Here is a 14,295-nt window from a genome sequence, read left to right as displayed (position 1 = left end):
TTACTCAAATTTTAAGACGGTGATCAATGACCCATTAATTTAACATTAGCCGTTGCATAGAAAATGTCACAAATTTAGAAATATTTAATTTCCCCAGCTGTTTTTCTTTTTGCAAATAATTATTTTATTGCAATGTATATACATATCACTCGTGTATATTATAATATGTAGCATTTTTTTTTTTTCAGTTCAATGTATTTTTTTAATCCCCCACCCCATACATATGAAGTTTGGGGGAAGGGGTTGAGCATCCTCATTCAGTTGAAATAGGAAGCTGAAATTCTTCCAGTATATTGCTATCATACAAGTCAAAAAATATTGAAGAGTGTCCTATTATCTGGGAGAAACGTTTTTTTTTTTACATGTAATTTTGAACCAGCCTCGTATGCACTAGTACTCATGTACGAGCTTTAGAAGCAACACTTCTTAAATGCATAGCATTTTAGACATTTTCCTACACATCTAAAGAGTATGGTAAACTAAGAGAATTGTACTTTCAAATGAAAGGAAAATGATGCTTTTATTAGGTTCTGTAATCTAAAATTTCATAAAAACTGTAAGAACATGTATCAATAACAAAATTACAATGTAATAAAGCCTTAGAGTGATCAAGAAAGCACTTTAAATGATTAGTACCTGGACGACCAAGCCTCGCTCGGCTTGAAAAGTTTTTTTTTTTTTTTTTTTTTGTCAACACCTGTTTTTCTAAGGTTCCATACTTTTTCAAATGTACTTGAAACGCATCACGATAACGAAATATTAAGATTCTCGCCAGTCGTTGGATATGCTTCCGAAAAACGAGAGATATACATGTAATCACTTCATCAGCATTATAATCATTTCAGCTATAAGAAGTCTACTTCTGAATATAGGCCTTCTCTTCCCCACAGTCATCCATATAGGGAAGCTCTGAGCTGGTTTCGTATACATATTTAACGCACGATATTGTCAAAAAAGTAGTTTCTAAGACCAAACATTGCGAAAATAAATATGAAAACATTGCTAGGATTGAAAATGCGCCGCAACCATCTTATAACACAGAAGTACCAAACAAAGATTCTGAATGCAATTAAATCAACATTTTGCTTTTAATTATCTGTTACATTTTTGTTTCCACTATACAATTTTCCTGGCATTAGTTAAAGGATTTTGAACTTGGAGCCAATTTTACTATGGTGAAGTCGGTTTTAACCCAATTCTTTCTTCCATACTATGTTGCGATTCACAATTTCATCCCAATCGAGATTTTCACTTGGAATAAGTACTTTCAGTGTAGTTGATCACTTTACGCCAGAAAAGGCTACATACAGCATGCTGTCCATGAAAACTGATAATCCACAAACCACACCAACAAATTATAACAACAACAGTCTTAACAAAATATAAATAGTCTCAAGACATTTGTTTTTTCGAAATAAAATTTTGATGCGTGATTTAAAAAACATATAAAATTATTTGAAATGTTAAAAAGAAGATAAATAAATAAAATAAAATAAGACGGTAAAGCAATAGTTTGGCTTAAAAAAAAACTTTACATCGACTTGCATATTTTTTTTTTTTTTTTGAATTTGTTTTCAGCCAAGTGCGCTTGAAATTATCCAAAGTGGCTAATATCAGCCAAACCTGGCAACACTAAGCAAGTTTAAAATTTTAAAGCATAGACTAATAATAAGAGTAGACCGAGCTATGGCAACCCTTTTGCTGCACATAAACCAAATCATGTGACTGGTGGATATCCTAGCAACAGCGGGCGTTGATCGTAGCAGACGATCAACGCGAGCGAGAAATAAAATAAATAGAATTGATGGAACACGGAAGAACGATCTTTTATGGAGTCCGATTTGTAAATTTGTTATTCTAAGTTGTAAATATTTTGTTAATATAGCGAGTTTTTCGTTTAGATAGTATTGTGCATTTTCTTATTCAATTTCAATAACTCTCTAAGCAATTAAAGATGCAAGCGCCCAAAAAGAATCGACAAATGGTAAGATTTTTACATACAATTTCAATTTAAAATTCGCAACTCCAACAAACTATAGGGGGCGCTGCAGCCACTGTCTAATGGCCGATGAAAAAACTAAAACAAACGCACGCTGTAACATATAAATTGCTTCTAAACTTAGGAAATGATAGATATTTTTGTTCGCATGTATGATTTTTTGTTCTTTATTCATTTGAAAAGATTTTTCAAAGTCTTTTGGTTATTCTGACCCATGTAGAAAGAGATTAGAAATCAAAAAGTATTACGAAAGTAAAAAATTATGCAGAATACACAGTAAGTTGTTCTGAAGCAGCCATTTTCACGATGTTGAATTCGGAATTCATAAATTTTTGGTTCGCTTCGAACGGCATTTTCATTTTGTACCGTTTTTTCTATACATTAGTACATATTAAGTTCAGTTTCGTGAGATTTCCGGCATTTGTTGACATTTTTGTCACATAGTGCACATACGTGACAGACTGTCAAGAGTAACGTTTAACACTAGATAATTTATTTCTATGACTATATGATTGGATATCAAAAGAAATCATCATGCATTTAATTCATTCGTCATGGAAATGATTTAACTGATATGCGAAATCTTGTCAAGATACATTATTCTTTCATACAATTTTAAAACCATAACCCTATAAACAGATTTTTGGCGAACTTTTATTTTTTATTGTTCAAATTCTTAACGTTCTTTCTGGATTTTTCAATCTGTTCTGCGATAAATATTTTCAAGAAAAATTATTTGCATACTGTCTATTTCAGTAGGATACTGTAGTAACAAAGGTTATTTAAATCATTTATGTGGAATTAGGTTAAGGAAAAGTGTCCAGTCAATGTTGTTAAGTTCGTTTTTTTTTTTCATCGAATTGAAAAACTGATATTTATTCAAATTTACTCAGAACACGATAAATAAAATGTGTACTCACAGTTAATATCAGATATTTTTGATGTTACGCTGTTGCGGATGACGATTCCAAATGATGAATTACGCAAATAAAAAAAATACACATAACAAACTATTTGTTTTGCCCAATATGAACACATGGAACGCAATGTTTTAGTTTTGTCGGCAGTTTTGTAAATCTCCGCAAGGTAGCGTATTCGAGCGCTGGAGTTGCGAATACCGATTAGTACATTTTTGCGTTAACGCAAAACGTTTACGCCATTACGTTTACGCCAACGCTGACGTAGCAGTTCCGAATGAAATAAAAGTTACTGAAAACTGATCAAAAACTAATTACTAATGTCAAAATAATGCATAACTAAAAGAAAAACAGTTCAATCATCTATGCACCTGGGGAAAAAAAATTATAATAAAAACACATTACGTCTTAAAATACAAGTCGAGTGCCAAACTATAGATAATCCTGCCATCTAGCAACCATGCTGCCGAAGTTTTCGCCAAGCCTTCCACCAGTCACATGATGTATCCATGAACCAATTTTTTCATCAGCAAGTCCGGGAAAGCTCTGTCTATTCTTATTATTAGTCTATGTTTTAAAGCGAGAAGAGACAAACTTTCATTGTTATGGCTGCAAATCGTCTGCCTGATGCGTCAATTCAGTTTACTTCAAGGCTTAACTTAATTAGACTTCATATTAAAAAACTGTTTTTTGTAAAGAAATCGCGTTTTTACTGAAAAAACACTGATGTAGATGAACTTATAATGCAAAGCTACAATTAAATACAAAATTTCATCCAAATCGTTAGAGACGTTTTCGAGATACGAAATATATACATACCCACAAGAATTGCTCATTTAAAGATATAAGATACCCCTACCCATAGCTTGTCGCAGATCTATGAAAAAAAAACCGCTTTTACAGATGCTTATTTTTCAAATATCGACCGAACATGATTGAATGGACATCATGTTAAGTATCGCCAATGGCGCCAAATTGAAACCAGAATATTTTTTTAAAAAAATTCTTCGCCAAATTTGTCGCAAACTTGGTAATATATCGCCAAATTGGCGACAAAAACTTGCCGACCAAAAGCTTGGCGATAAACTGCCAAGTAGTCACCAAATTGTAACATCACGGGCGTATGCATTGAAATTAACACCGATTTGTCTCAAAAAGGTGTAAAAGTGTAAAAGACCTCTTTTGGAACATCCGAATGCACTCAAAAGAAGAGGTTCTCAACTAGATCCCAGAGTCTACATACAAAATTTCTATCTTTATGGCATACGGTTTTTGAATTATGCGTGATACATGCAAACATTTATACATGCATACGTACCTACGTATAAACGTTATGAGAATACATTAATAATTAAACCAGGGGTCGTCAAAATGAATATTTCGACAACCCATACGTTCTTAGGTAGGGGAGGGTGGACCACAATGAGACAAAAAACACATATTTTTCATTTTTCGTATATTAATGAGTTCTAAAGCACAGAAACATACTTGATTATATTAAAGGTATTAAATTATAGTATATTGCATCAAATTTAGCTCATTTAATGTTAGAAAAAAAAGGTATGAGGCTTTATAAATTCGATGAAAAGTGTCTCATTGTGGCCCAGTCATGGGCCACTATGAGACATTAAGTAGGGCCACAATGGGATAGCTGAATAATCACTGTATCTTTACTTAAAGTTTGCAAAATAAGTACCTTTAGCTAGTTTGTTAAAGAAACCTCATCTTCCTTCCTTTGGACATTCTAAAAAAGAATTAAAAAAATTTTTTATTTACAACCAGAGTAATAAAAGCCTATCCCCTGACTCCAGCCCAGGGTTGTAAATAAACACATTATTTTTTGTTTAACGCATATTTTAAAAGTTTAAAACTGTTTTTTTTTCTTACATACGAAACAATTTTAATTACAGTAAGCAAAAAAAATCATTAGGATTTAAAAAACAGGAAAAGAATAAAATAATAAATGCCAAATATTAATTGATAATTAAATTATATAATAATTTTATAAAAATATTAATTATAATTTAAAGTGCTTTGAAATATGTACCACATTTGGCAACCTTATCAACACCTAACTGATTTCTAGTTTTGTTTTGTACAAAGCTCTGTAGTAAAATAAACAGTTCACTTGTAATAATTAGTTAAAATACAAATATTTTTAAATCAAGCCTATTTTTTATTGTTAAATTTCTTTTTTGTAAACTAAAACAAGAAGTAGATAAACATTCTACACTTAATTACTGCTGCTTAGGCCACAATGAGACGTTTCATTGTATCCAAAAAAATTGTCTCATTTTGGTCCAAACAGCAAAATAAAGATTTTTGCTTCGTATCATTAAAATAAACCATGAGTTAAAAATGATACAGCTAAATAATAGAAGATTAAAGTGACAGTAACAACATAAACTACAACACTTAGTTTAATTGTTGAAGTTTTTCAAGATTATGATAGATGCAAGAAATTATCCAAATAACTTTCAGTGTGTTCCAAACAGTAACTATTTTTTTTCTACAAAACAGAAGCATAGAACAGCATGGAACTAGGAACTCTGGGAAGCATTTTAGTTATGTTTACTCCTCCTCCTAAGTGGCGGTATAGCTTGACCACGAAAAGAAGGCGGATAACCTTGAAGCAAAAACATAATTTGCATCGTTTGTAATAGGTTGTTTGTTATTATTTTGGAATAGATAGGATGAGTAAGACCATGCCTCTTACTATTCGGTGCTTTCAATACAAATGATACAAATTATGTTTCGCTTCAAGGTCATCCGCCTTCTTTTCGTGGTCAAGATTTAGCTGTCAGAATTGTATTTATTTTTCAATGTATAATGTCTCATTCGGGCACATGTCTCATTGTGGCCCACCCTCACCTGCATATGCACGTGCGGACGAGCCAAAAAACGACCCAACATTCATTCGAGAGTGAGTAAATGGAAATTTGAAATTTGGACAGGAAATTGAGGGAAAATGGAAAAACATTTTCGCGATAGCAACACATAATTTACACTTCCTTTACTGCGTAAAATTAAGTTTAAAAAAAAAAGATATTTGCACGATTTTTAAGCAACATATATGACGACGTAAGGGGACACAAAATAACACAGAAATGTTATCAATAAATGAAAAAAAAAAGCGATAACTTACGGCAAACCATTAAACAACAAGTGAACATTTTAAATGCAAAACCGAACATCCTAATGACGAAAAATGTTGATTCCTATCAACCGGAGCGAAATAACAGCATTACATTCAAGGACTCTGTGAATCATTTTTGGACGTGAAGATTTGGACTACAAAACTAATTATCTATCGCAGAATCAACAGCCAAAAATCAAATGAACAAAACTTATATGAAATGTTTGATTTATTTGCGGTTGATTTAATCATTCTGATTTACATCATAATTTGTTGGTCGTAACGAGTCATAAAATTGTCCAAAAAAGATATTATGTATGTGAGTTTTCTTTAGCACGCTAGTCCTTTTTATAAGGTAAAAATTATCATGAAATAAGAATTTAATAATTATTATTACCGACTTTATTTTTACCTAGCTTGAAAGCTGAGAAACAATTTTGTCTTACAGTGTTATTGGTTTACCGTTGAATTTGGACTTTGTAAGCAGAATGGCAAAGTAAAGGCTTATGGAGCAGGACTACTTTCATCTTATGGTGAACTGGAAGTAAGTTATGTATATAGGTATATTGTATTTTATCGTTTACTCAAAATTAAATATTGTTCTAAAGCCAAAGCACACTCTGTATTTTACTATTGTGAACATTTAGAACGTAGTATGTCATTGCCATTCCCGAAATCCAATTGATCGAACTATCCAATTTATCAGAACATCCAATCATTTTTTTTCTTCAAAGATTCAGTACGCTAAATCAAAAAGATTTTCATTATCTTTTGTATCGTTTTTAGTAGAAACAAAAGAATAAGAGCTTGGTATATAGGAAAGAGCATTTCATACAATTTTACTTTAAATGCATACTTTGGCTGGTCATTGACTAACTCAATCCCCGGACATTTAGCTGCTATTAATTACGTATGATGTGAAACCTATACGGTTGAACAAAATCAAAAGAGGAATAAAAGTTGCAAAGAATTTTTCAGAAGCTAGCAAATTGATCCTCTTCATCAGTGCAAAACACAAAGGTTCATAGAAATCAAGAAAACGGCAAATGGTTCGATCTGCAGGGACTGATTATTGAATAGGCGAACTAGGCCCCCAGCGCCCTCGATATTTAGGGACCCCAAGCCCTAGAGCCGCTATATAGATAGGCCGACGCATCGGCTTAAGTTTAGCCATTTTGGATCGGATTTTTCATTGTTGCACTGCTAGAGTTACCACAGCAAAATTTCGGATTTCACCAAATTTGCCGAAAATAATATTTTATTTAATAAACAATTCACGTGCCGCTAATAATTGCTCACAGTGAACAATCACCAAACGCGATAACTCGCCAGAAAGACAACCACTCAAACACGCGCTCCGATCCAAAAAGGCTAATCTTAAGCTGATGCGTCGCACAGTGGGCCAGCCTAATGTTAATTTTGGACATTGTGCGGAAAATTAAACCATTTAGTTTTGCATTTTTACTGTTGTATTGATAAACTAAGAACATACTAGTTGACCCGTGCGGAACTCCGCACTGTGCTTCAAATCGTTTCATAAGGCATTTCGTTCTTTAAAAATTTCAAAGGAAGAACATTATGAAGAAGAACCGAAAAAAAGTACACGGAAAAAGTAAGCGCACAAGAAAAGGCATTTAATTTGAAGACATCAGTAACAAAACCTCGTTAAATACAACGTTGTGATAATTAGATAATCGCTCACCTTTTGATTGTACATATTTTCAATGCAAACATAAATATCATTAAAAGTGTGGCTATGTGGCACTTGAAAAAGCAGTAATTATGCATGTGAAAAAAAAGGTTGTGGCAAAAACAGTTCTGCCCATGTGAGCATCTGACGAAAAAAAAGAAATATTAAAGAGATATTTATTGGCACGGATTCGAATTGGCGCCATTCTGATTAACAGCACGGCACCCCAACAAACTTAGCAATTGCGTATTCCTTTTCGAATGCTATTCATTGAAGGAATGCGTAGAAAAAAACAGCAAAAAAGCTTTTTGCCGAAAAAAAGTAATCAGATTATGCGTCTATTTTTTGTCATTAGCCAGCATGATACGATTTAAAATTATTTGTATAACATGGGATTTGATTAAAGAATGACGAATATCTGACGTAGCAATTGAAACAAACATTCTAGAGAAGTAATAAATTAGATTGAAAATAAGTGTTTTTATTTTTGAATATTGAACTATTTCCCATAGCAGGCTGCTTTAATCATTACGGCTTAAATTCCCGCACATGTTTCTCTTTTAATCGAACACTTAAAATTCAAAACCAAAACCAGTTAACCTGAATCCGTTTTTTAAAAGTAATTTTTCGAACGTAGACAAAATGTTTTTTTTTTTTCCAGCAGAAAGCAGAGGAGTAGAAAATGATTTCTTACGAATGACGTTGATAATAATTTTAATGTTTTATATCGCAGTCGCACAAATAAAAAATTAAAGGTTTACTGGGTGAGTCAAAGCTTTAAAAAAAGGAAGAACACCCTTCGATTAACAGTCAACTTATCCGAATGATAACTGTAGCTTGCATAAAGTAGTCGAAACACCAAGTAACATTCCCACTGCATTTATTTTATTACGTTTGTATGTTATGAGTACATGCAATGCGTAATACTAATATAAATTTGATATTATGTCGGACAGCCCAAACTTGCCCGAAGTTCATATAGTTTATAGCCAAACGCTCTACCGAAAAAAACTTATCAATTTAACCGAACAACTAAGTCCAGTGCTTTTAAACTTTATTAAAATATAAACACACACAGGCTTTTTTTTTTTTTGCCGAAAGCGACGTAAAAAAATGGAAAACTGCATTAAAACTTTGCTTTAAAAAAAATGCATAAGAACTACAGGCTGCATCAAGGTTTTGAAACAGCAAGGGGCGTTTTCGCAAACTTGATTTTTCGACCGTAAGTCTATTTTTCGTCATTAGCCAGCCTGATAAGTTTTAAAATGTGAGGGGAATAATATATTAAATAAGATATTGAAGAAAAATATTTTTAGTTTTGAAAATTTTTACAATTTGTAACCGCAGGCTGCTTGAACCGTTATAACTTAGATGGCAGCACGTGTTCATCATTTAACAGCACGGTTAAAATACAAAATAAATTGAATTATGCTCTTTCTTAAGCGTAGCTTTTCGAATGTAGTAAAAATGTGATAAGCTATTTTTTTTTTTTTTTTTGCTAAAAGAAGAAAAAATATATATTTTACTCTTCAAATTGAGGTAGTAATTTTTTTATTTGTACAAAGATTGAAAAACTCATTAGTAGAATATATATTTCAATATACGATTTATTATTTTTTTCCAAACAAAAAACAATTCTATTATAGTCTAAAATCTTAAACCTGTTACTTATATTTTCGCTTACATTATGCTTTAATTTTCTAACCAGAGCCAAAGCTTTAAAAAAAAAACGTACATTTCTGAAGTAATTTAGCACAAAGTCACATCAAGTTTTCATAAGAGCAAGGAGCGTTTCCTTCTCATTTATACTATTTCCTCATATTTGTTATTCACTTAATTGTTAATGTAATGCACGATATTTCTTTAATATTTTGATGCAGATTGTCCGGACGTGGGCCCGAACACGCATTCTCCTGGTTACGAGGAGAACGCTCTGCCAATCAAGCTATTCAGCTCTGTCGGTCATAGTGCAAGTTAAAGTTATAAGTTTAACCGAAAACCTCATTCTGGTTCTTTAAAACACGTTTTTCGGCAGAAAAAAAAACAATTTTTAGGCCGTGGGTCTGTTTTTCGTCAGTAGCCAGCACCATAAGCTTTAAAATAAGGTGTAAATCAAAGAAATTGATCAAGAATTGAGGAAAATCTGGCGTAGAAACCAAAAACAGGCTACAGAAATAATATATAAGGATTCCCACTAATATTACTAGTTTTTAACATTATTACTCGAAGATAATACCTTGAATTCGAAGAATTAACTAGCTACTTCGTTAGAAGACAATTTAGTAAACAGTAAATAATTTGTTTAAGAACTGTTCAAATTTAATAGTGTGATGATCTGGGCTTTATGCACTCCTAATAAATAAGAAAAACACCCAAAAACGTTTCTTAGAAAATACGAAAATTTTGGAGATAATTTTCAAAGTATTTTGAATGTATTTTTGAATTACGAAAATCGCTAACAAATGCTAACAAAACAAATAAATCCCAAGCATTGTAGAGAGTTTCAGCTTTCATAATCCGGTTTCAGTTTTTGCCTAAACCTGCCTATTCAAAAGATATTGAAAATTAAAGATAAGTAAATATTTTACTATGAGGACGACGAAACGAATACAAAATGAACGTTGCACGAAACGTATTATTTACGTTGGTTTTTTCACTTTAATCAAGTAAACATGTTTACAGTTTTCAGTTTGTTTACTTTTTATTGCAAATTATTTCAATTAAATACTTTGAGGAATCAGTTTCATTGTGTCATTTGTCGACTGTGGGACAAAATCATATGAGATGCTTAGAAGCATGGTTTCGTTTGCTTATTTCGGGGACTACGAAAATTGGTACTGTTTTGAGTTATAAGTGACAGCAGACGAAAAAGACACAATAATCTTCCAAAAATACTTCTCATAAATTGTATGTACACAATAACAAACACATCACAAAATGAGTAAAAATGAAAACAAGGAGCAGGCATATTTTGAAAAGATCAAAATATTATACATGTACATCAAGAAAAGTGTTTTCTTCAAAAAGCAAACGTTTGTCCTTAATAAACATCTAATTTATTTTATTACATTCTATATTAGGAGAACTTACAGCAAGCTATTTACTTTTTAGAGCATTAAAAGCTATTTACTTTTGATTTTAGTTCAGCAAGTTATCTAACAAACAAAAGTAAACACTTTTTAATTTAAATATCCATTTAATACTTCACCAGATTTATCCAAAATAAATTCTGAAGGAATTATCATGCCTAAAAATTTCATCTTTTATTCTGAAGTATCATCGTCAAAATCCCCGAGTTCAGTTATCCAATATCCGAAAGTAATCAGTGACGCTTCGGATTTTTTTTCGTGTATGCCAAGTTGTAAAAAGTCATTAAAAAAATAATTTAAAATATCGTCTGTTATTAAACAGCCATAAACGAAAAAAATAGAACATTGTGATAAAAAATGAATTTAACTTTAATTTGTAATCTATCGTCTGCTCATGCTTCATTTAATGATATTTTCTAAATAGGTCTTAGCATTACTTAGAGTTGTTGTTTATGTTCTAAAGATTTCGCTTATCAATTATTGCTATTCGGCGATCTATGAATACGTTTTTTGTGCAGTCTAAAGTTTTGTACTTAACAATGTAATTCTACGATGGCTCTAGTGTATACGAATTCTAGTGTACGCTCGCTTTGGTAAGCAAACTTGAATGATATCGGTGCTTGACCCCATAGACTTGCTGGTGAAAGATGAGTTTCAAAACCAACCGTGGCCTTTTTATTTTTTTAAAGACAAATTCTATTCCTTTTACCGATTACGACCTGGCTCTGGAAAAATTTATTGACACTCTTGGTTCTGAGATTACAAATACGACAAAGACGAAATTAAGAGATAAATTGAGAAAATGGTGCAATTATTTATCAACGAAGTGGTCTTCGTCAAATAGAACTTTGGAAACCGTTTCTCAGGAAAAAATAACAGTGGCTGAATATGGATTTGTCTTTTTTGGAAGAATTCATTTATGAACTTGTGCCTTGTTCATCAACAGGTATTTCTCCTCCATTATGCTCGAAATCGTTTGAACATTTGTCCGATCGACAAAAACTCAGAAAAACTGAACATTTAAGAAACTGTTCTGACGAAATGTTTAATTTTGTCTTAAACAAAAAGCTCAGGTCTGACGACGAGGCAGTATATATTTTTAATTTTATCCAAAACCATCCCGAGCATATTAAAACAATAAAAGAATTTTGTGAAAATCTCTCTAAACCTAATAATATTCATATTTACAATGATAAAATGTTAGCCATGTATGCAACTGCTAAACTTACGAGGTTTCAATATGATGCTCTCAGAAAAAATGCAAAAGATTTGGGCAGGAACATTTATCCGAGTTATAAAAAAATTCAAATTACTAAAAAAGAGTGCTATCCTGATAATGTAAAAGTTACAGATCCCGGAGTTAACGTAGGTTTTCAAAATTTATTAGATCATACTTCTTCCCGATTCATAAAATTGTTATCTCATAAAATTGAAAAAAGCTCCCCTCAGAACCTCACTGCGATATTAAAATGGAGATGTGACGGTGCTTCCATCCAGTCGCAGTACAAACAATCTTCTAGCACTGAAATAGATGACTCAACGATATTTATTATTAGTGTAGTCCCCCTTAAAATTATCAAGAAAGATGAAGATATGGTGGTTTGGATAATGAAAAGCCTTCTTCTACTAGATTTTGTCGACCAATAAGTTTCGAATTTGCAAAGGAAACGAAAGAAATAGCGACAAATTTCGTAGAAAAAGTGCAATCGCAAATAGATACCCTTCAGCCATACATACTCGTAGATCAAGATCATGTTATTACCATAAATTATGAATTGCATTTAACTATGGTGGATGGCAAATTTGCAACTACTTAACGGAAACTACTTCCTCGATGCGTTGTTATATTTGCGACGCGTTACCTAAAGAAATGAATAATTTAAGTGTGATGAACAAAAAAGAAATTAAAGAAGACCATTTTCGTTTTGGTTTATCACCTCTGCATTGTTGGATACGTTGTTTTGAATGCCTCATACACATTGCTTATAGGCTTGACTTCAAGGAGTGGAGTGCGAAGTCACCTGTCCACAAAGAATTGTTACAACAAAGAAAGGCAAGAATACAAAACGACTTTAAATCTAAGCTGGGGTTGATGGTAGATTATGTAAAACAAGGTCATGGAACATCCAACGACGGAAATACGTCACGAAAGTTCTTTGCGAATGCAGAATTATCAGCTTCCATAACCGGAATAAATCTTGACATGATAAAACGATTTTCAACGATTTTGCAAGTTATTTCATCTGGATTCATGATTAAATTTAAAAAATTTGAAATATATGCAAAAGAGACAGCTCAGATGTATGTGAATTTATATGGTTGGTATTTTATGCCCATTACAGTGCATAAATTACTTATACACGGACCCGAAATAGCTAAGTATGCTATAGTACCAATCGGTCAACTCTCCGAAGACGCTCAAGAGGCAAACCATAAGTATTTTCGATCGTATAGGGAATTGCATTCAAGGAAAACGCCCAGAATAGATAACAATAGAGACGTTTTTAATAATTTATTAATCAATTCTGATCCTCTTATCTCAAATTTGCGTCCAAAGATTTGCAGTTTGCACCACGAAATGTCACAACAAGTGAAGAATTTGCTTGAAGATGATGGAATGGAAATTGGCTAAAATACTGTTACATATTTCTTTAAAAATTGTTTTTAAATGTTAATTAAATATTTTATTTTGCACTAATGACTTAGTATTTGATTATCTTTACATTTTAAATAACAAAATATTATCACATTTTCAAGTAGAAATTGGTTTTACTGAAATGTCCAAGCTCTCCGTACACTTGCCCAACTGTGGTGTCGGCTCGTATATATAGGGGCCTTGCCCAGCCCCAAATGGCTGAAATTACTTCAGTGTTTATTCTATGGCTAAGGTTGTTTCAGCCAATGGCTAAAATTATACAGTTTGAATTAAGAAGGGCTCCAAAAAAAAAAAAAAAATATTTGGTCTATGACCTCTTGATATCTTAATCGGGCACTGTCGATTTGGATTCACTAACACGTTTTCGTGGTCGTAGTGAACTTCTCTGCCGATGGTTCTTTAGTAATGGAATGACTTTTTGAAAATTTTATTTATCTTGGTGTCTTTTTCATTTGAGATAGTGAGAAGCAAAAGGTGGTAAGTGGACTTTTTAAAGCTTCGAATAGCGTTCAAAGCTTATATCCTAGGAAGGCTTTCATTGAATTTCCCACCTAAATCCTGCTGCATAGCAGCACCTACCAGCCTACCAGAGGTATTGCCCAATAACAGAGGAGTGATTCTCCTAACATTTACACTACTATCTCGATTTTTTTTTTGTTTTGTTTTGTCACTTACATCCCTTAGCTTCTCACTGTCTCATATGTATTGTATATATGTATATGTTTGTCATTATGTTAATTACCTTGTGTCATTTTATTTCTTACTAGTGGTACCCGCACGGCTTTGCCCGTAGTAGAAAATTAAAAGG

At 32.3% G+C, this 14,295-nt stretch overlaps 1 protein-coding gene across 1 annotated transcript in view; it reads left to right on the top strand.

Moving 5' to 3' along the window:
* LOC129233755 (protein henna-like) overlaps nt 1-14,295 on the top strand; it is a 61,374-nt gene that overhangs the window by 41,659 nt on the left and 5,420 nt on the right. Inside the window, exon 11 of the mRNA XM_054867734.1 lies at nt 6,501-6,596. Within this exon, the coding sequence (XP_054723709.1) occupies nt 6,501-6,596 (96 nt within the window). The remainder of the gene's footprint in view (nt 1-6,500; nt 6,597-14,295) is intronic.

Source organism: Uloborus diversus, unplaced genomic scaffold (assembly GCF_026930045.1).
Source record: "Uloborus diversus isolate 005 unplaced genomic scaffold, Udiv.v.3.1 scaffold_694, whole genome shotgun sequence".
Taxonomy (NCBI): Eukaryota; Metazoa; Arthropoda; class Arachnida; order Araneae; family Uloboridae; genus Uloborus; species Uloborus diversus.
Note: the sequence above shows the minus strand (reverse complement) of the source record. Positions and strands in the feature narration are given on the sequence as shown.